The sequence below is a fragment of the Melanerpes formicivorus genome, unplaced genomic scaffold, assembly GCF_026170545.1.
Source record: "Melanerpes formicivorus ecotype bairdi unplaced genomic scaffold, bMelFor1.0.p_v2 SCAF_3, whole genome shotgun sequence".
In the NCBI taxonomy this organism is placed as follows: Eukaryota; Metazoa; Chordata; class Aves; order Piciformes; family Picidae; genus Melanerpes; species Melanerpes formicivorus.
The window spans coordinates 35,213,267-35,239,901 of NW_027142355.1; the positions used below are offsets into that span (position 1 = coordinate 35,213,267).

Sequence of the window (26,635 nt, forward strand, 5' to 3'; positions counted from 1 at the left end):
AGTCTCCAAGAGGAGTGTAGAAGAGAGAAATTAAGGCTAGCTGGTTAAAGGCAAAAACCAAAGGCCTGTACTTTGTCTAGGTGGGGACTGATATTCCCTCACTGTCACTCTGGTCTGCTGTGATCCATAATTTGACCTCACACAGAACTGCAGGAAGTAATGACCAAACCGCTTATGTAGAGAACTTGCTGGCACAAAAGATCATTAGTCAGTGCTGGGGGCTAAGTGCATAAAACCACATTTGCTTATTGCTCTGTGTCTTTAAGCCAAGCACCATGTGTGCCTTCCTTTCCAACGGTCTGACACACAAAGACCTGATGATGTTTTCATGATGTGTGTGACGAACATTCAGATAATCTGTTGGCAATTCCTCTTTTTTATTATGACAACTACCCTCAGGACACCAAGAAAAACAAGCCCAAAATTTAAAACAAGCTGCTGTCATAGACAGACAGCAATACATCTTTTTCATAAGAATGTTTATAAAGAACAGGATGAGAAGCCACCTCCTCTGACTTTTTAATTGTTTTAGACTAGCAATGCTTCAGCGCCAAATAATAAACCACAAGTTTCTTGGGACCAGAGGAGCAGAGAGAAACATAAAGAGGTTCTAGCAGGAACTGCTCTTTTGCTAACAAAGAGTGATGGTTGACAATAACAACACACTCTGTACAGCCCAAAGGGTGTTTCTCCTCACGGAGGAGACGGCAAGGGACATTGCACTGGCTGAGGTCACTCTGCTCCGTTTTTCACAGATTTGCTAAGCCCTGCTCCTGCCCATATTCCCTACAGAGCTGTTACACGCCTGTCTGCCTGCAGGCATGGTGCTCACAACCCCCAGTGCTTGGCTGCTGGGCTGACTCACTCCCAGCCCCAAATGGCTCCAGCTCCACATGCCAGCATCAAGACTATTTTAATATTAAAAACTCCTGTTTTTCAGGCTCTGAGCTCATGGAGCCTTTGCAGCAGTAAAAATAACACTCCCAAGCAGCCAGGTATTTATCTGATCTGTTGTCCTTAGCTCCCCATAGGGTTCTTACAGAAACACTTGGCATTTTCATTAGCACTATATGAAAAACTTGTTTGTGTTAGGACTGTGGTATGGACAGGGATACTCATGCCAGAACCACCCCTTGGAAAGGAATGAAAAAACTGTGTGCCGCTCACTCTGCACAAATTCAAAACAGAAGCAGGGGAGCTTGCTCTGCACTTGCAAGAGCACTCCCCTAATTTTTATTTTTCCTGCATTTAAAGAAGTACTGCCAACTATGCAAGCAACCAGAAGATACACAAGTCACCTTCCTCCCACAAATCCAGAGTAAACAGTTTAGTGCAGGGGACTGGTACAGTGCTGGGAAGAACAAACTGTTTCTGCAATGCCATTGCTGTTTGCTCCCAGCTGCCACATGAGTCAGTCAGCTGAAGCATGCATTGGCCCTAGCCCTCTGTGATGTCCCTAACTTTGGAACCCATGAGGCTCTTGTGCAGAACAGCTCTGAACCCTCCTAAGTCATTGGGTGCAGAAGAGTACGGCAGAACATGGGGTTTGCAACAATAAAGCCTCCTGGAGAGTCAGACTGTCAGATTGCCCTAAACCTCTGGAGGAGTTAGGTTGCAGCTTCATGACTGCTTCCAGACAACCCCAGCAGAAGCAGCTGTAGAAAGGAGTGTGAAACTTCAGTTATAGTCTCATCTATCAAGCCTCTGTGCCTCAGCAGGGTTTTTCAGATCACATGCAGTGCCAGATAAATGCGGGCTGAAGGCACCTTGCATGTGGCCAGCCTGTTTTTCTGCAACGTGATCCAGCACTCTGGTCCTGGCTCTCCAAGACGAAACCACAGGCAACAATAAGTGCTCCTGCCATCCCAAGGTGGCCTGTCCTATCTCTAACTTTCCAAGCCTTTTGTAACATCTTTCTGCAGTAAGGCTTTCTCCCATTTTGCATACATGAAAGGGTGTTCTTCTTTGGTCTAGGCTGCAGTTATCAACAATACTGAGATTAAGTTCCTTTGGACTCAGTTGTTGTGCCTAAAAAGTGTGAGACTATGCTATGGCACTAAGTTATGCAAATAGGATGTGAGAGGACACACTCACTGCCGTGCTATTTTGCAAGTCTTATGCCAAGAATATAGGATCCAAACTGATCCAGGTGTGCATGGCAGTGCACACTTCACACTGCGGAAGCCTGTGCCAGGGGAGGTTCAGGCTGGAGGTCAGGAGGAAGTTTTACACAGAGAGAGTGATTGCCCATTGGAATGGACTGCCCAGGGAGGTGGTGGAGTCACCATCACTGGAGGTGTTCAGGAGGAGACTTGACAGGGTGCTTGGTTGTGTGGTTTAATTGGTTGGGTGGTGTTGGATGATAGGTTGGACGCGATGATCTTGAAGGTCTCTTCTGGTCTGGTCTGGTCTGGTCTGGTCTGGTCTATTCTATTCTATTCTATTCTATTCTATTCTATTCATTTGCTGTGAGTATGGATCAGGACGGGTCTGCTTTGCTGGCACTGAAAATGCTTCTTTGATTTTCCTGCCTCTGCTTTCTGCTCTTCAGGGTTGGTGCATGCCAGCACTGGATAAAGAAACCTAGAAACTTTCCAGAACTGTGCTACTTAAGAGCAATGAATTTAAGTGCTTTCTCATGTTCAAAAAGCAATTGGAGTATTTCTAGGACTCCAGTCACTTGTAAAGCAAAATGTTTCTAAGATCTCTCTGTGACAGTGACACTATACATTTATGGGAAAAATGCATTGTCTGAGTGTGAGAAAAGATAGAAGACTGATGGACTAGGTTTAACTCTGAAATTATTGCATGGTAAAAGAACATTTCAAGCCATCCAACTTTTAAATGTAACTACAGACACCACATTAGGATCCTGTATCACCAGGCTTCAATGGAGAAAGCTCTGCTGGCATGGTCAGTTAGGTCCTGCTAACTTCCTTACCTGTGACCTCAGCAGGCTGGTCTATCTCCAGGCCAACAGATCTAAAGGCATTGTAAACCCAACAGAAACAATTATCCACTTTCAAATGCACAGAGTTGATTCTGTAGAGAATGATGCTGTTATTTATTGTATAAAATCTCTACATTCAGGTTTGGCAGCTTTTTGTGCCATACAGTGGTACAGACCTACACACTCACTACTTGGGCCAAAGCGAACCCAGTCACCATCACTCTTCACTAGAAATTTCTCTGGTGTTCACATCTCTGGTCTGATCTGCTTACAAGACACTTCCTTTTTACATAATTTAGAGCAAATTTTCATACTGCACTTAACTTGCATTAAAAACTGCTCAGAGAGCAAGAGAATGAGACTGTAGAAAACTAAAGCACGAAGGAGAAACTGAGGACGTTCCTTGGCTGAGACGCGACTCTCACAGAAGAGGTAACAAGGCTGAAGAAAGGGAAGTAATTTTTTTGTCTGATTACAGCAGTTTTAGCAGCTACCAGTCTGTGCCCTCAGAGGTGTGCTTGTCAGAGCAGGGGTGGAGTATCACATGCAGGTTAGAGTGCTTGGGGGAAAAAGCAGCAAAAATAAACTAAACTCAGTCACTTTTCATAAGAAACATGTACAATACAGTCCAGCTACTTTATAGCCTAGTTTGGTCACAACACACTTATGAGAATTTGTGCATTCTTATATGTAAATGGAGGAACTCCTTTCATTATTTCTAGATTTTACTTAACCACAGCAAATTGTAAGCTAGCAGCATGGATGTAGCTGTCCTGGCATAGAAACCCCAGAACAGATGGCTATTTCACCATCCACTCTGCTAATATACAGGGCTCACATTATGAATGTCCCAAAAAATTAAGTAATAAACACAGTCCTGTCTTTTTAGATTTGACATCCAAGAAATGACACCTCTTAAGAGTAACTTGTAAACTCAGTGACTGTGTTGAACAGCCCTCAAAGACTGTAAATCATTGTAATTTTTCTCCTCAATGAACATTTATCAGTGGAATTGGCACACAATTCCCAACTGATTTCCTAACAATTGCTTTTCACAATGAAACGTCTCATGCTGCAATCCAGAATAACACAGAACAGCACTATGTCTTACTCATTCACTGGCATCATTTCATTGTTAAACTATAAAAGTCTCTTCTCCAAAATGCCTTTTTTTTTTCCTCTGGAGTTAAGTATTCTACCTCAACTCTCTTTTAATACTAAAATCTTGGCTATATTTATGTTGGCTCTCCAGGACTGTCACAGAAGAAACTGCAGAAGCTGTGGGAGTGAGATGAAAATATTATATGTAACATATTAAAAAATACAAATATTCTTTCTCTTGGGTTAAAAAAAAATAGTAGTTATTGCACCATGCTTTGATGAGATCTTGTGACACAAGCAAGAACTATCCCACTGCAACTACTGCCACTATTTCCAATGTATGTGTGCCATAAGACAAATCCCTGGCTAGGCTCAGGTCTGCAGTAAATAACATGGACCTAATTAGGATTACAAGTAGTGGCTTTCCCAGTTCCCTCTCCCCCCCAGCAAAAAAACCCAACCAAAACAAAAGGATGGAAAAAAATGTCCAAAACTTGTAGCTAACATTTTCAGGCTCGAATGCTGTAGTTCATTACACATGGACTGTAAAAGCCTCTGATTGCTGGCAGTGTACTTGTTCTTGAAACACAGTGGAACTGCATGGAGATCAGCCACTCTCCATACAAATACTTACAGAAAAAGGAGAATTCCTGTGTTGGCTAAGGCAAAAGCAAGACCCAAAATCCCGCTGCCCATAATTGCATTGCTGAGGTTGAAGACAGACATCCCCAGCGAAGTAGTTCCTGGGATCTGGAGAAGTAAACACAGACAGTTTAGCAACAATTCGGAATAGAGCAGAGAAATGCATCTATGCTTCAAACTAAGCATCTGCAGTATAGCAGAGAAAAGTAACTACTGTTCTGGAAATAATTTCAGTTGGTTTGAGAGAGGAAAAAGCATTACTGAACCCTGTCACAGCTACACTCTTGATTGTGGTGCTATAGATTTTGCCAACTGACATAAATGGTGTAGGCAATACACAACTCACATTACACTTACAATTTAAAACCCTGTCTTTAACTGTGCCTGTGAAACACCTTACACCCGTGATGTCTATATTGTAAGACCATCAGGAACCAGCAGGATTTCCTGCCTAACACAGACTAGAGGGATTCCCTTGCCTCAACTCAAGCAAAATGCTTGGGGTGGGGTTTTTTTCAGTTTATCATAGTATCAGTCAGGATTGGAAGGGACCACAAGGATCATCTAGTTCCAACCCCCCTGCCATGGGCAGGGACACCCCACACTACATCAGACTGGCCAGATCCTCATCCAGCCTGGGCTTAAACACCTCCAGGGATGGGGCCTCAACCACCTCCCTGGACAACCCATTCCAGGGCTTCACCACTCTCATGGTGAAGAAGTTTAGTTTTTTTTCCTTTGAGTGCTCAACACAGGCAGTTCCTAGTGGAACCTGAATTTCAGTTACAATTGTGTCTGCCCAGCACATTGGAAGACACTATCTAAAAGCCCATCACAGACACAACATGCAATTCATTATGGCAGGGAAAAGAACAGCAACTGAGCCTTACATATTCATCGCATTTCTTCTTCTCCAGGTGGCTGTTTGTGAGACTTCTTCTGCTTTCCCGATCCGAAATAAACTTACTGAAAGAAGTGAGAGGATTTATTTCCAGCAGGTGTTCAGAAAATGTGAAAGCATCAATTCTGTCAACAGCATGTGATTACAAAGTAGGCAACATAGAAAAACTATATGCAAGAAGGTCAAACTTGTAACTATTTAGTGAGTCAGATTAAGCTCCACTCCAACATACATTAGCATGACATCTAAATAAATCTATATATACAGAATGTTTTTAAAGAAGATTTAGGAAAGCAGCAGCACCAATTTTGTGGGCAGGGAAGTGATTTATTTTCACAGACATGAAGGGGAGATACTTCTCCAGGTGTCCTGCAGACAAGTATGTGACAAATACCCACCCTCCCCCAACCTCTGCTCATGGGGTTAATATACTAACACCATTTTATAAGGCAAGAAGCTGTTCCCTGTAACTGAGTGGGTCACATATCTATTCTCTTCTCCTCATTATCAGGTCCTGAAGGTCCTGGGAACCAAGTAGACAACACAAATATCTTTATTCTTCCCCTCTCTATCGGCCCTCAAGGCTTCTGGCTTCTTTGCCAGACTCGAAGGTCCCAGGCACGCAGCCCATCAGGCAGTGGTGATGACCCCTCACAGAAGAGGGACATGTAACAGCACTCAGAACACTCTGTACAATCAAGCAGTTACAAGTCCTATGTGGGGATTTCAGACTGGCGCTGCTGCTGGACAGTGAGACGTGGGACCCTCCAGTGACCAGGGACACCTCCGCTGTCCTCTGCTGCTTCCAAGGACTGAGGGAGTGATTCATACATTTTTAATATGCTTTTTGAATCTAGACTATGGTTGCCACACTGACACAGAAAAACATGTGTTAAGATTTGACCTGATCTGCAGAGGGTCCAAGTAATTAGAAATCATGAGTTAAGCTGTGTTATAAATTCTGTATTATGCTACTTACAGACTGTACTGTGTTGATTCTGTTTGTAGAAATCCTGGGCCATTCTAGTAACAAATTTGGTGCTATATTTACAATATCCCAATATGGGAAAAAAAATAATGAATTGTACTCTACAAAGGACCTCTTAAAGAGTCTGTCTGTCCCCTCAGTGTTGGGTTATGGCATGGCACCCTGAGAAATCCTAAATTGCCACAATAAGGTCTATATGGCCAGAGTTAAGAGGAGGAAGAGATGCTGCATGCATCCAGACCATCCTGAATCTGGTGATGTGTTCTTTTGGAGCACCATTCTGTGCTACTGCACTTTCATTTAAGTGTCTTTCAGAACTGAACACTGAATTCACCATAGTGCAAACTTTAGACACTTCTGTACAGGGAAACATAGAATAAACAGCTTTTCTCTCTCTGCACTCTTTACTTTTTCTGTATCCTTGACATATCCACATTTAGGAACTTGTAGTCACCAGAACAAGATTTGTCTCCTGTGGCTGTGCCAGTATCCTTGGGATTTACAACACTTCTGATTTGGATGAGCTGTTATTTTTTTTCCCAGATCTTCTCTTCAGCAAACATTTTAGTTTGTATAAAACATTCTTTCAGCTTTTCATCTTTTGAAGGTTTATGCACAATTAAGTCCTTGGCATCCTCATTAATCCACAGATGGTTCTTAGGCTGCACAGGATCAGCCATTGTACATGTTACAGATCTAACCAGGGGCTGTCACCAGGTGTCAGAGACTCTTTTTGTTGTAGGTAAATTAAGGCAGTTGTTCTTAAATTAAAACAGACAAACATGCTGAACGGAGAAAAGCACTGCTGTCCTTTCCCACAGCTGGGAACATCTACTGGCCAGGGATGCATAGTTCAAATTGTGACTCAAGACTATGCATCATTTGAGCACATCCAGCAGTATTCAGGCTGCTAATATAACACAAAAACAGAGCTCCATCAAACTTCTTTACTACCCCAAGTGTGGCCTAATTACTAGCGATAGGTGCTAGCCCAGCTTCTAAGCGTATGCCAAACTATGCAGTTGCAATGCTGCCGACTTGGCTCCCACAGATGGCACACTGGGCCCAGAGCTTTCAACATTTTAGGTACTACATACACCTTTTGAGTTTATCCCTTAAATCTGGACATAGCTGGCAAAATGTATGTAGGACTTTTATAGAATAGAATAGAATAGAATAGAATAAACCAGGTTGGAAGAGACCTTCAAGATCATCACGTCCAACCTATCATCCAACACCACCCAATCAACTAACCCATGCAACCAAGCACCCTGTCAAGTCTCCTCCTGAACACCTCCAGTGATGGCGACTCCACCACCTCCCCGGGCAGCCCATTCCAATGGGCAATCACTCTCTCTGTGTAAAACTTCCTCCTGACCGCCAGCCTGAACTTCCCCTGGCGCAGCCTGAGACTGTGTCCTCTTGTTCTGGTGCTGGCTGCCTGGGAGAAGAGACCAACCTCTGCCTGTCTACAACCTCCCTTCAGGTAGTTGTAGAGAGCACTAAGGTCACCCCTGCGTCTCCTCCTCTCCAGGCTAAGCAGCCCCAGCTCCCTCAGTCTCTCCTCATAGGGCTTGTGTTCCAAGCCCCTCACTAACTTCGTTGCCCTTCTCTGGACTTGTTCCAGCAAGTCAACATCCTTCCTAAACTGAGGGGCCCAGAACTGGACACAGTACTCGAGGTGTGGCCTAACCACTGCTGGTTTTGTTGCTATTTTGACCCACCTGTTGGCCCGCTTTGACTTTCTTGGTATCAGCAAAAACATGCTATAGGCTTCTCCCATATATTTAAAACTCCCATATATTTAAAACTTCAGTAACTAATTTGCTGCCACACCATGCCAGGTTTACCAATCCTAATGCAGCTGGAACAGATAGCTGAATCTCCCCCACTCTTTTAAGAAGTAAAAATCAATTGCTTCTAAGACAGACCGATCCAAAAGAAACTCTCTGAAGTTCACCATCTAGGTGAACACCCTCTTCCCACAATTTCATCCCTATGGAATAAAATCTCAACCTGATTCAGACTGTGTGAATCTTTCTTTTGTGGTTTTTTTTTTTTGGTGTGTCTGTCTAAAGCCCATCTCTTGAACACAGGCAGCAGAGTGTGAACAGTTTGAAAAGGACATTCCATCTCTTTCTCGAAACACCCCGCAGGCAATTTGTACAGGCAGGAGCACAGAGAAGAGTTTTGTCTCTTTTGCATTTGTAAGTGCTGCTGGGAACATCTGTGGGCTTTGCCTTTTTCTGTCATTTACGGAGATCATGTGTCATTTCAGATTTTGTCAGAGTTGTGAGAGAAGTAACTGGTCTGCACCCTCTACTTTTCATCCTTTTGCAGCCAGTTCCCCCTCCCCGCCCCACCCCGCTAAACAATTTTACAAGGCTAACAAATTTGCAGATACTGTTATTATTGCCATAATTGTTGACAAAAAAATAGAGTTAAAGAACTAACACACGATAAAGACAACTCTTGAGCAATATTGCTTGAATACAGTGTGACCATGGAACTTTCCATTTGAATACTTCGGTCAGAACAAACAGCTTTTGGAGAACTGGTACCTTCTGTGGCCAAGAAACACATTATTTCCTTCTGGCAGGGACTTTAAGAAAACCAGTCTGATTTGATAAATTGATGCAAAGTCCTTTCTTTTGAGTTAGTCCTACATTAAAATGGGCTGGGCTTATTGCCCAGCCTCTCGGTTTTTTATTACAAGTTGTGCTCCCCATCCACCCCAGGTTTACCTTGTCACACTGCACATTTTTCACCGTTCATGCTGTGAAGGACATTGAGACACTTGAACGTGTCCAGAGAAGGGCAACAAGGCTGGGGAGAGGCCTTGAACACAAGCCCTATGAGGAGAGGCTGAGGGAGCTGGGATTGTTTAGCCTGGAGAAGAGGAGGCTCAGGGGTGACCTCATTGCCCTCTACAACTACCTGAAAGGTGGTTGTAGCCAGGAAGGGGTTGGTCTCTTCTCCCAGGCAACCAGCACCAGAACAAGGGGACACAGTCTCAAGCTGTGCCAGGGGAAGTTTGGGCTCGAGGTGAGGAGAAAGTTCTTCACCAAGAGAGTCGTTCATCATTGAAATGTGCTGCCCAGAGAGATGGTGGAGTCACCATCCCTGGAGGTGTTCAAGAGGAGACTGGACATGGCACTTGGTGCCATGGTCTAGTCATGAGGTCTGAGGTGACAGGTTGGACTCGATGATCCTCGAGGTCTCTTCCAACCTTAGCGATACTGTGATGTGTATGGGAGGGCAAAGTCAGACATGAGCATGTGATTACCAGGCTCCCAAATCACAAGGTACGTAGTATTGTGCATAGCTTCTTTTACAGGGTGCTTCCCAGCTACTGCCTGCCAGCCCCAGGACAACCTGCTCAGAATGCTCAGTAGCGATGAGGGCTGTGGGGGTCTGCTTGATCCAGAGGCTGTGCTGCATTTGCTACTGTGGGCAAGTCCAGACAAGACAGTTGCCTTGGGACCACATTTGGCAGGTAGTACTGATGTACTGCACAACAGCCTAAGTTTCCCATAAATGAGATGCGTTACAGAACATAAATAAACAACTAAGTGTTAAAAAAGTAGGGGGTAGGTAATCCAATGAACTCAATAGAAACAAAATTTCCCAAGATTTCATTTTTTATCATTTTAGTTGTTGGGTTTTTGTTTGTTTGTTTGTTTTGCTTTTTAATTTGAGGGGTTTCCTTTTCCCCTGTAGCATATAAAAGGGAACATATGTTGGAATACTGGAATTTCTAGTTAAACTGTGACATGCATCTGCTCTGCTTAAGATGTGTGCTTAGGAAATGAGCTATTCATTGTCACAGAATGTTGTGTATTTGACCTAAATATGACGTGGATTAAATGAAAGAACTGTTTACTCCATCTCCTTGCAGCCCTCCCAAGGACTAGAGGCTACTGTGACAGGTGCTGTGGAAATGCTCAGTGGGACCGTCTGTGCTACCAAAACCTTGTGACTCCCTGACAAGCACAAAATCCATTTGTGCTGTTTGTTTTCTTCACTTCAAAAGGTTTATTCAGCATCCAAAAACATAACCTGTTGTTCTGGCTTTTTTGCTTTTCTGTCATGTTTCCTACAACACAGATGAGTATGAACAGCTTATTCAGAACTTTTCAGATACATTAATATCCTGGGTCAAAAATAATCAGCTCATCCTTGTGGCATGAAGCCTCATGGTTGGCTTGGAAAGAATTTCTTCATCTAATTCTTTTCCTGGTTTGATTTAGAGCAAAGCAGAAACTTGGTCTGACTGTTAAAGTGGTTTTAAAAGGACCATCATTAACCATAGTTTCCAATTTTAATTATTGAAAGGCTTAAATGAAAAATGTTTGATTAAGGCAATGCCTCCGGCTAAGCAACGTTAGCCAAAAACAATTTAGCCATCTCAGATATGTTTAAACATAACTAAAGTGATATTTGACAATGCCTTAAAATATTTCTTAAGGAAAGCTAGTTTTGCCCAGATGATAGAATTTTATCCTTAGGTAGCTTCTTAAACCAAGCATTGATTTGAGAATAGGAAAGGACTTCCAGGCAGGAACAAGAAATACAGAAGAAAGCCTGATCTGACTTAACGCTATTAAGCCTGGACCAGATCTGGGTGTATCTGCTTACAACTCTGTTAACTGAACAAGGGCTACTGCTAATTTACTAGTAGCTGTATACCAAGACAGACATTCATCCAGCAGCTTCCCCAGAGCAGCATCAAAGTTACAGATGAGGAATAAGTCATCTAGATATGGGTTTACAGTTATGTGCAGAGACAGCTAAGTTTTATAGCCAGGATACATGGTTAAAAGACACCAAAACCATGTCTGGATTTGATGCAAGTATCTTTATCAAAGTTCTCAAAAGAGATTTAACATGTGCATACAAAGAAAAGCCCCTCCAGTACAGACCCTTTCAAACAAAATCCCCATCTACATATAGAAATGCATGTTTAGGCCCAGAAAAAGCTGAAAATTCAAACCAAACTAGGAAATTACTTTCCAAGATCCAGAAATATTTGGAATTTACAGCTAGACCTCAAATCAGCTTCTCCTTGTTGTATGTTCTTCAAAAGACCCTTAAAACCTACACTCTACATTGAGCTTGAAAAATTATGAACTGGCAAAAAAAAAAGGATTAGTTTAACGTGAAAGACGAAGTGCAAAATCAAACAGATTTAAACAACAACAACAAAAATGTTAGTTGAAAATTACAGATCTAATCTAAAGCTCAAGTGAAATCAACAGAAAAAGTCCCACTAATTTTGCTGGACTTTGGAGTTTCACAAGGCCTCTCACCATGTGCCAGGCAGTACAAAATGCGTTCTTCCATATGCCCATTAACCTCTAATGCCATGGGGACAGGGTGCTTGCCAAAAGCCATGGAAAGGGAATGACCACAACCTTTCAGGATGCATTTGGCACAGAGGAGGGTCTGCCCACCTGCTAATCACCTGTGCCAGCACTGAGGTGCTTGCACAGGGCAGCAACCGTGGGTGGCTCGCCACAGCCTCAGCCCTAAGGAACATCAACAGGCCTGCGCCAGTGGCAGCGCGCTGCTGCGCTGGGATGCCGTGGCCACTCCAAGCTAACAATGGAGGGAAACGTGAATGCACCTGGTTATATAAGCCAAGATACTCATGTGTGGGATACATGCTGAATGAAACTATGAAACTATGCTGCCCCATGAGCACCCCAGCAGAGGGAGAATATGGTTATACTGTGCTACATCCTATAGCCAAATGATGTTCTGAAGAGGAAAAAAGTTATCCAGAAAGAAATGGAAATCTGTGGAATATGTTATCCTTCCTTAAGAGCTAGAACAGTAATAAACTTACACCTCTGAGTTTCTGAAGCCCTTTCCTCACCCCACTTTTCTTCTTACCTTTGCAGGCAGCCTGGATGCAACCCAGACCTTGCCACACATACTACACCCTAACTCCACAGAGACTGCAGAGGATTAGGTACATGCAGTACCCTCCTTCCCCACCCTCCATAACTGTCCACTGAAAGACAAAACACTAACAGTGTTCTTTTGCTTGTAACAATTACTGGTGGCACCAGACAATTTGGTGCTGGAGAGGTGCAGCTGGCCTGGTGCAGCCACTCCCTCTCTCAAGGATATAAATCCTCAGCAGGGAGTGAAGTTACCACTGTCAGCTCCCGAGCTCCTTGCCTTACAAAGAAAACCAGCAGGAAAGTAAGCAAGTCCAAACTGGAACTGGGATGGTTTGGCAAAGTAGGTTTTTTTTTTTTGTCTTGCTCTGTCTTTTTTTTTTTTTTTTTTAATAGAAGTGGTTTGTGTTTTGTTTTGGCACTTTTTATCAAAGCAGTTGCATCAGAGAATTGAAAATTCCTGACCAGCTCTAATCTTCATCAGTGCAGCTGCGTTGTGGTCGCACTACTGCGTGGTGCAGCTGGCGCCAGCCCCAGGACTTCCCCAGGGTGGGTGGTGGGGCGAGCAGGCTGACACACTTGCTGAGGGGGCTTGCCCATGCCACAAACCAGAGCCCCTTGCTCGGTCCCAGGGTACAGCTGGCTAGTTTTTCTACTTGTGTGGTATGGCCAATTCCACATGCTTATTCCCACTCCCGCTGCCAAGCTCCCTGTCCACCTGCACAGCCATGAAAGCCATACTATACTACCCTCACTTAGGAAAAACATAGCTCTTAATTTTGTTCTTACACGAGAAAGAGTTTCTCCAAGTAGACAGAGAAAGTGCTTCCAAAAGGAAAAAGAGCAAGGGAAGAGGTTTTTTGAAAAAGACCATAAACACAGGTGGTGGCAGCCCAGCAGTTAAGGAGCAGAATGATGCCAGCAAAGGCTTCAGAGCAGCACAAGTGCTAGACCCCTATACAGACACTGGCTGGCTGAAGTGCTCCACCTTGATTTGCAATATTTGAACAGGAAGTTTGATTGAAAAACAGCTTCTTGTTTTACAGTTCCCAGAACCCAAACAGGGTCTGTCAGCAGGTCTGTTCTGTAAACAGGACAGCTCAGCACCTGTTGGAGGCTGGTAGGAAAGCCTGAAGGACCTCTGTCAGGTGGAGCAGCCCACTCTGTGGAAATGACTCATAGGAAATCCCAACAGCTTAATAATTTAAACCTAAAGGTTTTCACTGATATTGAGAAATGAATTTTTAAAACTTGACATGAGTTAGGTACAAGCCTCTGCTTTACCATCTTGCCATCGCTGCCTCAGGGAGGCACAGCTGCTGCCTGGTTTTATCTCGTTGAATTGCAAACATGGACATTTGCTGCCAACTGCACCAGCTGTAAATTCCCAGGAGGCTAGATGGCATGGAGGTGGTCAGGCTGGTAAAAGTTGTTCTCTCAGAGATCAAAGGTCAGCAAAGAGATTTGTCCCTAATTAGGCCGTTGGTTTAATTGCATTAATTATTATTACTTCTGTGCTGTGCGCGAGCAGACGTTTCAAAACGTTGGCTTTTTGCTACATTGTATGTTTGTGCTTTTTATTAGACTAATTTGAAGGATTCAAAACGATGAATAAATTGTCACTCAGCTTGCTTTATCTGCTGTTGCAGCCTATGCCCAACAGATGTCACATATGAAATTCAAATTACGTCTTCAAACGGAGCATGACTTGATAATGAATAATTCAAGACGCACGCTGCAAATTAGAATGCTGTTTCTAAACAGTGTGTTTCTTAGCACAGGCAACGTCAGTGGAAAAATACTCACCTATTTATTTGGCCATTTTCCACCTCTGTGAAATCATTTGAATCGTTGCTGATGTTATCATCTTCAGGGACGGTCATATTCTGCAATTCAGTGAGTTCTAATCCAGCTTTGAAAGGCATCCTGGGTGAGAAATGGTACCTACACAAGGGTTTCTCCAAATATTAGTGTTTGGGTGGTATCTGGTGAGTGAACTGCAGCTCCAATGTCAGCAACCTAAATAAAACACAAAGAAAAAAACCAAGATGTGTATCACCAACAGCAGGTAATATCACCAGAAGAAACCAGTGAAGCCTGGACAGGAAGGACCATCCTTACCAACTAATTTTGTATTGTTAGAAGGATCTCATATTATAGCCTAAATGCACTGCAGAACAGCAGTCACCTTATTTGCCTTAATGAGATCAGCTTCACTAACCTTACAAATTTACCCAGTCCTACAAACAACTTCTGACAGCACTACTCATACTAGAGAGAAAGTCAATCTTACTGGTTTCAGGAAAAAAAAAATTAACTATCTACAAATTAAAGACAAAAATAATTTGCTTGTCCAAGGACCGTTTCCAATATTCAGTGCTCATCTTCTGTATATTCTCCATTCTTACTTAAAAATGTAAAATCTACTGTGTCTGTGCCGTTGCTAAGTGGACAGAACAGAGGGATGGAGTTATGCCAGTACTCTACTACTACTATCTGTATTCCAGGTGGATGAATATGTAAGGGGTTTATTGTGGTTGATTTTTTCTTTTGGTGAAGTGTGCAGAGGATGCTTTGTGTACGGTTAAATGCATTCTGAACAACAAACAGAAACAGACAAAGCCAAATCCCTAAGCTCAGGTATCATAGGAAGAAAGAGTAATGTGTATCTTGTGTCAAACAGTTATTATCTAGGTGATCAGGTGATCTCTCCTCTGATAGATGTGTTTCATAAAAGCACCAAGAAAATAACACCAAAGGCAGATCAGACCAGTCTACTACAGTGACAATATTTCCTCATCAGCAATGCAAATCCATTGAAAGACTGATATTTAGAATAAGCCTTTATTTAGAATAAACCAAACCAGGTTGGAAGAGACCTTCAAGATCATCACATCCAACCCATCAACCAATCCAACCCACCTAAACAGCTAACCCATGGCACCAAGCACCCCATCAGGTCTCCTCCTGAACACCTCCAATGACGGCGACTCCACCACCTCCCCGGGCAGCCCATTCCAAAGGGCAATCACTCTCTCTGTGTAGAACTTCCTCCTAACATCCAACCTGAACCTCCCCTGGTGCAGCCTGAGACTGTGTCCTCTTGTTCTGGTACTGGCTGCCTGGGAGAAGAGACCAACATCCGCCTGTCTACAACCTCCCTTCAGGTAGTTGTAGAGAGTGATAAAGTCACCCCTGAGTCTCCTCTTCTCCAGAGTCTGGCCACTCTCAGCTGAACTACAACTGCAGCACAACGCCGAGGCAACAGGATGTTACTCACAAACAAGCTCCTGCACCGCAACTCTCCATTCCCATTTTATGAATTAATTTCCTGCAGTATTGCCAAATAGTTATACACCCTGGGGTATGTGGCAAATGCTCAGTTGCCAGATTAAGTTGGGGATATTTTCAAGTTCTCAGGCTACCTCAAACTTATCAAACAGCTTTCTTGAATTAGGAGCATCCCTGGCTTTTGCAGGGCATTATGTCAGGCAGGACATAGTTCACTCGTTCAGCTATGACGTCTGCCCATTCTGAACTAAGTTTTCAGGGCCAAATTCTTCTGATTTACACCACACCCCCATGCCATACAGAGAAAAGCTGTGCAAGTGAGCAGGTTTTTTTCCTGTGAATACTCTCTCAGAAATGTAATTTTAAAGTTTATACGTGTGCTCTTAACATTTCCTTAAGAGCCCAACTTGTTCAAATTTCAGGTGCAAAGGTAAAAGGTGAGCCTTGAGGCTTGCAGCAGGGTAGGATCTGCTCTTTTCTACCCGAGGAGCAACTAAGCACATGGTTACGGTAGCAGACAGGGCCTGGTACGAGGATGGTGTTGAGGAGATTGTGAGCTGGGTCCTTTTCAATGCCTCTGCAGAAGAGATTTTCACTACAGATACTGGGGGAGCAACCACTTGGGTATTAAAATGTTGTCACAAGGAAGAAAAGAAAACAAAAAAGGATGCAGGCTGATGATAAATAAATGCAGACTGGCAAGCAAAGGGTGGTTTTAGCAGTGGCATTCTAGAACAGTCTTCCCAGAGGCTGCAGGGATAAATTAGTCTACCTATTTTGGAAGAGAGGCACCATCTTTTTATAAAAGGAGAATGCCACAGGAGACAGCAGCTGCTGAGGTGGCAAGGACCGAGCCTGCTGAATCCTAAAGCTTCTTGTGACCATGAGCTCCTAAAATAAACAATTTCTTAATAGACCTGACAACCTATGTACCAAAACCTGTATCCCCTGGCATTTAAAAATCCATGTAAATGTTTGTCTAAGATTCAAGAAAGGAAGCTTTCCCTCTGGGTGTCATTTTGCATCATGGTCCCCCCAGGAGGATTTTTCAGAATTGCCTTGACACTGCCTGTGCTTAATAAAATTTCCCATTAAGTGTTTCAAAAGCAGGTGCTGAAATTAGTACTCCAGTGAGGTAAACAGTGTGCTGGAGAGCAGACTTCACAGCTCACTGGTGCAGCTCCTGCTCCACTGTCCTGCTGCTCTGTAGCTGAAATGCTGCAAGGCCAGACTGGCAGGAAAACAGCTTCCTGATTTATTTGCAAGGAAACTTTGCTGTGCAAAAGTGACAACCTTTTTTGTTCAACAGAAAACTGACTGAATGAAGATGGAGTTAAATCTTGGAGCAAGCAGTGCCAGCAGAAGCATCATCAATCATTTCAGCAGATCCCAGGTTTCAGGCAGATGAGTTGCTCCTGACGCATCATGACACCAGGCACGAAAAGCTTTGAATCTTGCCTTGGGCTCTTTACTAGGTTATGTGACTTATTAAAACAAACAAACAAATCCCCAAACCAACAACAAACCCCCAAAACAAAACAAAAATAACGTTGAGTGAAATAATGCACTGTGTTTCCAAGTAGGAGAAAAACCTTATCTGAGCACCAAAACACAAAGAAGGTGATGCGACATTGGCGCGGGTAGGGAGCGAAGCTTTAGCTGTCACAGCATGGACACATCACAAATCTTTGGAAAAGAATAACCACCTTGTCTTTAGCACCTTCATCTGTAAAATCAAGGTAATAATAGCAACAATAACACTCAGTTTGTCAAGTGCTTGCAGACTCAGAGGGAAAAGATGGTAGAAGTGTGATACCTGGAAAAAAACCCACTATGCGAAATGCATTATTTTTTGCAAGGGTAACTTTACCTAAGATATATATAGAACAAGCACTTTGTCACTGCTATTCACTCTAGGCACCCTCCACAGTCAGCAGAGCACAGGTGGTCCCATGAATTTCGCCCCTAAACCACCTATTTTAAATTTCTAACTCATGGATGTGACAAATCACAGAGTTTAAATAAAAATCTACAACCCCAAAGGTTAGGGTTCATGCAAACCACCTTTGCTCCCTACAAGTCAAGTGCCTGCTCCAGGCTCATCGCTTGGCCTCTATAGCAGAGCCTAGTACTGGTGGAGGACAATCCACCCCAGCCCACTAGAGAGGTTTGCAGCCACAATGAGGCTGTTCACTGCAAATGCAGTATCTCTTCCCCCAAGGGAGCTTTGAGGGACCTGGGGGTGCTGGTTGATGGTAGGCTGAACATGAGCCTGCAGTGTGCCCAGGCGGCCAGGAGGGCCAATGGCATCCTGGCCTGCATCAGGAACAGTGTGGCCAGCAGGAGCAGGGAGGTCATTCTGCCCCTGTACACTGCACTGGTTAAGCCACACCTCGAGTACTGTGTCCAGTTCTGGGCCCCTCAGTTTAGGAAGGATGTTGACTTGCTGGAGCGTGTCCAGAGAAGGGCAATGAAGTTAGTGAGGGGCTTGGAACACAAGCCCTATGAGGAGGGGCTGAGGGAGCTGGGGCTGCTTAGCCTGGAGAAGAGGAGACTCAGGGGTGACCTTATTGCTGCCTACAACTACCTGAAGGGGGGTTGTAGACAGGCAGAGGTTGGTCTCTTCTCCCAGGCAGCCAGCACCAAAACAAGAGGACACAGTCTCAGGCTGCGCCAGGGGAGGTTCAGGCTGGAGGTCAGGAGGAAGTTTTTCACAGAGAGAGTGATTGCCCATTGGAATGGGCTGCCTGGGGAGGTGGTGGAGTCACCATCGCTGGAGGTGTTCAGGAGGAGACTTGACAGGGTGCTTGGTTGCATGTTTAGTTGGTTGGGTGGTGTTGGATGATAGGTTGGACATGATGATCTTGAAGGTCTCTTCCAACCTGGTTTATTCTATGTTCTATTCTGTGTTCTATGATACTGTGATAGGCAAGCTAAGCAAGTCGCCACCTCAGGTATAGGTGACACTAATGCTGTGGGAAGGAAAAACAAAAGGCTTCAACTAGCTGATCTATATCGGAAGCAGTATGATGATATTTGTACTTTAAGGCCTTTAAATTCAAGAAATGCCATTAAATAAATGCAAACAAAAATACTGTGTTGGCAGAAGTTCCCAGACTGAGCTTTATTTCTAATTCACACTGAAAGGCAGTAAATAATAATCTGAAGAGCAATTGTAGCAATACCAATCACTTCCAGTCACCGTGCCTGCTACTCTGCCCAGCCTTAAATCTCTCAAAAAAAAATGAAAACTTCCAGAGAATTGTCATCAAAGCTCTCTCTCCAGACACATACATAGTAAAGAAGAAGTGAGAATTTTGCTCTTACATCAAACTTTTCTACTCCAATGAGCAAAAGCTCCTTCCTGAAGCAAGAATCACCTCCAGAGAAAACCAAAAAGAGCTAATGACCCTTTCTAAATGAACCTCAAAGGTCTGTGTTTGGTAGCTGATCCAGCTCCTCCATTTAGTAGAAACAGCACTGTTCTGGCCTGGAAGGTTGTCTTTCTCTTTAAACATCCCAATCCACGCCTTGGATAGTTTATTCATCATGTGTTCCTTGCAGAACATAAGAAAGATTACAACTGGTCACAGACTTCAGAAGGAGGACTATGAGATGACACAAGAAGATAAAATGAGTTTATTTTTCTCAGGGACACCAAGACCTTCATGAGCCATCAAAATATATTTCAAGAACTGGAGTTATTATCTCTATTGCCCTCTGAAACATTAAACAAACAAATGAAAAAAACCAACCAAAAAAAATCCCTCCCAAAACCCCAACCAAACAAAACCCCCCAACCAACCCAAAAACCCAACAAAACAAACCATCACAAAAAAACCCCAGCCAACAATTAAAATCCCTGCAACTCCAGTTTTCTTTTCTGTTAAAATTCCACAGGAACAGTAATAGGTTTAAAAAGTTTGTATTTGAAAACAAATAAATGTGATAATTCAGGCAATCTAACTTTATTTCTTCTGCTGGCTCAAGCACGAGGCCTTGCTGGACAGGATCTGGAAGAGGTGTAATATCAGCGAACACTTTGCTAGAAGCGGTGTTTCTAACAGTGACATCATCACTCCTGGTGGTGATGGCTTCATTTACAGGCCCTTTTTTTATCCCCCATATCCTGCAAATGACATCATTAGAAAAGTGCCATCTAAGACACACAGCTGCCCCAAAGTGGACCAAACACGCAGGAGGTGTTTGGGTAAGTGGTTCAGTTGGACACCATCTTGCCCATCCCTGGGTATGGCTTTTGTCACATGCCCTTGCACGCTCACCAGGCGTTCTGCTCATTGCATGCTTCCTGCAGTCAAATGGTCTTGGGGATGGCAAATACCCAAGCCATGCTAAGCAAGTTTAACTGTGGAATTCAAGATAATTTGCTTAAAAGCTGAAATATGACTCAACTTTCTCGTCAAAGGGAGTTTTGCCAAGAGCTCCTCTTCGTCGGTTAAGAGTCATCAGAATCCAGCGCTTGAGTTTCACACTAGCTGATTTTATTCCTGCAGAGCCTGAGATGTGATACATCTTTCTTAGCTCACACTTTTGAAAGTTCTTTCAAATAAGGACAATATGACCAGCAAGCCACCACGGATATAAATAATGAAACACTGACCCTGAAACTCTGTGTACGGACTATTCACTTAAATGACAAACCCCAATAATAGGCTTCATACGTAACAGTATCACGTTGGGAGGCGGGGAAGCAGCTATCTCCTTTTTGTTCAGCATCAGTGACACCTGACTTGTGGAACATAAAGCTCCTGATTTACTCCTCCTCTACAGGAAGGACAAAACGGAGAGATTAGAGAAGAGCCATGGAGATAACAAAGAGCTTGGAAATTAAAGACTGACTCACATCCACTGAGTAAACATCTGCAGTGCTAGAAATGTCATTGCCTCCAGCTTCTTGGTACTGCCCTTCTGCAGCAGGCTGCAGCCACGGGAGAGCCAGAAGAGAGCTCACTCTGGTCCCACCGACGGCCCAGCCTCAGCAGGTTCTAGGCTGCCACAGAGAACCATGGAGGTGCTGGCACAAGCCTGTCCTGCCCACAAGCAATACCACCAGTCTGAGAGTAATGCAGTGGCCCTAAGGCCTTACAGCTGCTGCAGCTGTTTGCTTGATGGCTGCAAGCCATCACCTTTTATTTCCAAGTTCCTTCTCTTGCAACACAGCCCCATGGTGCAAGGGATGGAAACAGTTAAAAGAGAAGGTGGAGGAGGAAACAAACAAGTAGCCAAAGACTCAAGAAGAAAGGTCAGAAAATGCTATAAAAAGTCAGGATGCTATTAAAAAAAAGAAACAATTAACACAAATGTGGATTCTCAACCTTTATCCTGGTACTTCATGACCTTGTGCTGCAACAGGAAAATGTTCCTGCTCTGCCCTGTTGCTCCCCACACTGCTCTTCCACGCTGCCATAAAAAAAAAGGGAAGACAGTCCCAAATTAAGTCTCGACGGGCTACTCAGCTGATCAAAGGCAGGCAAATAAGAAATCATAAATTCCCAGCCTGATTCACCCAGTGATTCATTACTTTAGGCAAAACACTTAAAGATGAGCCATAAAGGAGAATGGGTTTAACTACATTTTTGTTTTGAGGCCCTTCCCAGTCAATTTAGGAAAAGCATTTGGCAAAGGAATACAGTCACATTTTTTCCTAATTATATTTCTCTGTGAAATCCTCTCAACAGTCTCAGTTTTGCTGAAGAGGTCCCAGAGCACACCGCTACCAATAAATGAACTCTTTGTCTTCCATAAAAAGTGGAAGCACTGTACAAGTGGGGCTTTAAGAGCAAGAGCAACAAAATGGACTGTCCAGATGTGTTTGTAGGGGCTAAACAGCAGCTCTGAAATTCTTCTTTGAAATAAAATTCGCACTACAAAGGAAGATCTCTTTGCAGAAGTTCATATGTAGCTCACTTTCTCCTGCCCCAGGTTACAATTTCTTTGCTTCAATTTTCCTTACTGTTAAGAGACTCTCAGTGATATTTGCCTGATAAACTTGCACAAACATTATGCAAGCTAACTGCAAAAGGGCTGTGAAACACTTTCAACATGAGTTTTCAACCAGCTGCCAGTTTTCCCAAGGGTGGCCACTCAAACTTCTTGGATTGGATTAAGGTCACAGCAAAAAAAACCAAAACCAAACTTATCAGAAAGGAAATAGAATTCAGGCTTACAATATTTAAATATCCCTGCAACATTTCATTTACCTTCACAATACAAACTTTTGAAAGTGGTAGTTATTGTCACACTGTGTGCTAAGCCTATTTCTACAGAAATGAGCAAACTGGAGAAGAAAAAAGCAGGGGAGGCTGGGGGCAGCATGGGAGGAAAGAGAGTCCCATTTCTGCTCAGTCATCACTCTTCCTTTGGTAAAGGCAAACACCCTAAACCAGGAAAGCCCAATGAAATGTAAGACGGAGATCCAGGATGAGCAGCCCACAAGCAGCCCAGCTGAGAGCCTTGCCTACCTTCCCATGCTTTAAAACCCTTGTAAAAAGCACGACTTGGACATGAAGGACAATTGATCCTCCATGTTGTACAGTTGTCTGCAGAAAGCCTCGAACAACTCAGAGATTATCCTCTACTCAGGGGCATGGGGAGTATGGCGCTGGCTGCCAACACGTCCCCTGTCCTCACCCAGGTTGGAGAACCCAGTTGGTCCAAACTAAAGCATAAATAGTCTCAAATGACAAGCCAGAGGATGCTGCAATGTGCTTCAGTGAAGTGCTCTCCCTATGGTGCCTCTTAAAATGGGAAAAAAAAAAAATAAATAAATAAAATCCAAAAAGGCAAAGTCAAATAGGAGTCATTCAGTACGAGAGTGAAGCTGATCCCGTTATAGTCAGTGAATTTCCATGGAGCCATAGCAGAAGGCCTCTGCTCACCGACATGGCAATCCCTACATTTCTGACAAGTTTTGCCAGTCAGCTTCAGCAGGGGTTCCTAGCCTGGAAGGGTGGGTACTGATACTCTGTATCCTTCAGCAACAGATAGATTTTAGATAGATCTAACAGCATTTTAGATGCTTTATAAACAAAGTTGGTACTTTGGGGGCAAATGAAGGATAGAAGGCTCTTTCTCCTCCTGTAGCTATTTTTACTTCTAAGATGGTTAGACTCACAATGTCTTGTCTTTTTTTTTTCCCCTTCCAGAATGGATTTTATCCATTAATAAAGATCTTTTGCTAATATTTTACTTTCGCAGCCGCGGCTGCTCCATGTTGTTTTATTTCGCCTTTCAAGCACACGTAAAACCCAAACAGACATATGGTAAACGAAGCACCACAACGCGAAGGTTACTACCATTCGGAAGAGAGGTTAGTGGAAATGCCCCAAAGCAGTCCGCTGGACACTGAATAGCCTAAGGAAATGTGGCGGGCTCAGCTGGTGGCCCAAGCAGACTATAGCTTTGCTTTCCATAAAACCAGCTGCCACACACGGGGCTTATTTCAGTCCTAACGTCACACAGACAGAGCACGGGTTTACACACCTCCTCGTCTCCTCTTGCACAAGGAGAAAGACACATCCTAGCTACAGGTTGCACTGTAAACTCTGCAAAACAATGGAACAAACCTTCTACCATAGAAGCAAGTTGGACTCGTACACACACGTGAGCAAATGCACACCCAGGCCTTTGAACCTGGCTCTTTTTGTTCTCGCCTTCGGCCCACTACGAGCCAGCAGCTTAGCTGTTACTATGTATTTACGGCCAAACACACACGCACACGCGTGCGCGCCGTGGGCCCAGCCTGCATTTTCCGAATACCGCAAAACTTCCTCTGCCCCTATGGCAGCGCTGGACTTAAGCGAAAGGCAAGAACGTTTCCCAGCAAGGCAGGGCTGAACCCGCGGCCAGGGTCTTGCGGGGGCTGCGGCACAGGCGGCCCAGCCGCGCAGCTCCCGCCGTCACGCTTCTAGGGTCTCAAACGGATGTTTTTTGGGGGGTCAGTTTTTTTTTTCGGGGGGCCGGGGGCCGACGACTTGGTGGTGGGGTTTGTTGGTGCTGCCAGCGAAAGCTCGTAGCGGCCGACTGCCATTTTAGGGGGTTTCTGAACGCATGCCGCAGCGGCTCGCTAGGGCAGCATCTCGGCAGCCAGCCCCGCCGCCGCCCCGCAGCGCGCCCCAGCCGCGGGCAGATGCCGCATGGCCAGCTCGCTCCCTCTCCCGTCCCCTCCAGCCCCGCCGCAGCGACGTCGCCGGGCTCAGCCGTCCCCTCCCCGGCTCGCAGCGCGCATTTCTAGGGTTTGAAATCCTCCGCGCCCAGGGTCAAGAGGCACGTTTGGCGGCGGGAGGGTGCGCACACGACATAGACAAAGCGCGGCGGGCGGCGGGTTGCTGCTCGCGCTGCGCGGCTGCGGCGCGGAGACAAAGGCTGCGCGGGGAGCCTCGTCCCTGTCCCCGTCCCCCCCTCCCGATTGCATCAGCTGCTGCCTACCTTCCCCAGGAGCTGTGGGGATCCCCCAGGGAATAATCCACTCTCTCCAGCGGGAGCCAGCCGCAGCACCCCGACAAATGATTACAGTGATGATAGAAAATGAAATATTTAGGGAAAAAAAAAAAAAAGAAAAAGAGGTGAGGATGGGGGGAAATGAAATTGGCGGAACGAAGAAGGCGATGAAGATGCCGCTCCTCCTCTTGCCGCGGATGTGTGCATGTGGAGGTGGGCGGGCTGGCGGGAGCGCGCAAGGCGCGCCGCCGCGGCCGGGGCCGCGCCTCCAGGTGCTGCGGAACGCGGAGCCCCCGTGGCACCGCCCACCCTCTGCCATCCTGCCGCACGTGGTCCCGGGCAGGGCACCCGCGGGCCTGCCTGGGCACCCCCTGCTCCTGGGCTGGCCCCCCTCCCCGGCACCCCTCTGCTCCCCGGGCACCCCTACTCCCCAGCGCCCGTCCACATCCAGGTACCCTCCTCTCCCCAGCACGCCACCCCTCCTCCTCCTCCTCTCCGCCGCTCCCCAATATGCCCTCGCTCCCCGGTACCCCCCTCCTCCACGGTACCCCCCCCCGCTCCCCGGCACCACCCTGCTCCCTGGCACTCCCACCCCGCTGCCCGGCCGCACCTTTGTTCAGCACCTTTATTTTTAAATAAAACATTTTAAAATTCCTTTTTTACAGCAACGACAGAAAAAATAATTTTATCTCTTTCCCCGCCACGGCTTGCCCGCACCAGAATTCCTCCTGGCCGGCAGGCTGGGTTTTTTCTGGCGTTTTCCCTGAAATGGCCACGGAAGATCTGGCATCATCATGTTACTCAATTTCCTGTTTCGTCATGCAAAATGTATATATTGAAAATGCTGCCATTTGTGTGAGAGGTCAGAGCATTTCCAACTGGGGCAAGACATGCTTTTCAGATACCAAGGGGGATTTGATGCCCAGAGGATTTGCAGTAGCTTGTTATTTCCATACTAATCTCTAGAAAGCACTATATGAGCTTTTTGGTTTGCAAAACCCACTTTTAAAGAACAAACCCGAATCAAGGTGGCATTGCAGCTGACAATTTGAAAGCACAGCCCATGTGATGCAAGACTTGCGCAGAATATCTCGAGGCAAAGAATGAAGGGGTTCTGGAGTGTGCAGATTTGGGGGAGGTTTGCCTTGCCCTCCACAGAGGGGAGACAGCTGCTGGGAAGTTCTCGAGGTAGTGCTGCCAGCAGCTTCTTGAGGTGTTTGCACTGGAAGTTCCCCTACCAGGTCTTCTAAATGTCAAGCCAAAAAAAATAGATGACACACATGAAGAACTGTGGTTTTCAAATTACCGTCTTTGCATGTCCAGGTTGGATTCCCATTCTGGTGCTTGTACTGTGTTGCTGTTTGGGTTTTGTTTGTTTGTTTGTTTGTTTTTCACTAGGGTAGTTCTTTGAATATGAAGTGCCATCAAACAGTAATTTAATACCCATCACAACCCTCTAGGTGGAGAGCCATATCATCCCAGTAATGAGTGAAGCCAGAGGAAGAGCTAGCTGCCCAAGGTCATTAAGCAAAGGGCTACACTTTCAATACTTCCTCTAGCAAATACAACTCTCTGGGGCTCACACTAGGACCCTCCTCAGCCTCACAGAAATTTCAGATCAACAAAAAATGTGGAGTTGGATTCTAAGCCAAGGACTTGTCTCTTCATCCAGCCTAACGTGCAAGGCACCATGCCCCAAAGCAGAGAACAAAGTATTTGTAATTCACTCTTACTCAATTAGACTTACTTCTCTTAAACTGGCAATCAGCCTCCCCCTCAAATTACTGAATAAGAAAGTATATTACGTAGCAGGCATGGTCAGGTGGTATTATAGGGAATAAGAAGAAACTACTTCATTTCTTTGAAACAAAACCTGTATCAGACTGACTGTCAATTAAATGGTTATTGGTTTGATGCTTCCGGTTACCACCATCTATTTATACCTGTGAAGGCAGGCCTTTTCTACCTTGCAGATAATTCGATCTTACCCTTGTCATGCACATTCATGGAATCACAGAATCTTCATGGCATATCTTCTCACAGCTCCACAAAAAGGACAGCACTTCTCAGAAATGAAAACCAGTTTACCTTGCACTTTCAGTATTTCAAATTTCTCCACTCTTGTTCCCAATATCTTGCTGATTTTTTTTACCACTGTTGGTTCTGTCTGCCTTGATCTGCTGTTAAACCTCCATGCTCATGACCATCACCTTCTAGTTCTAGATTTTATGATTTCTTGTATGCTTTTTTTCCAATAATCTTTTATGCCATTCACTTCTTTTGGAACTTATTTACTCCTGTAGGCTTTTCTCTTTATCCTTTTCATGTGTAATCCTGTTCTTATGTCTGGTTTCAGATATACTGAAGATTCACAAATTTCCTTGTGTATTTCAGGG

The 26,635-nt window shown here is 44.7% G+C and overlaps 1 protein-coding gene across 1 annotated transcript in view; it reads right to left on the bottom strand.

The window, feature by feature from the left end:
* SLC38A1 (solute carrier family 38 member 1) overlaps positions 1-24,569 on the bottom strand; it is a 48,848-nt gene extending 24,279 nt beyond the window's left edge. The window contains exons 1-4 of the mRNA XM_068170344.1: positions 24,228-24,569; positions 14,295-14,507; positions 5,584-5,659; positions 4,686-4,801 (exon numbers count right to left, since the gene is read on the bottom strand). Of these exons, the coding sequence (XP_068026445.1) occupies positions 4,686-4,801; positions 5,584-5,659; positions 14,295-14,413 (311 nt within the window). The 5' untranslated portion in view covers positions 14,414-14,507; positions 24,228-24,569. The remainder of the gene's footprint in view (positions 1-4,685; positions 4,802-5,583; positions 5,660-14,294; positions 14,508-24,227) is intronic.
* Positions 24,570-26,635: the final 2,066 nt, after the last annotated feature.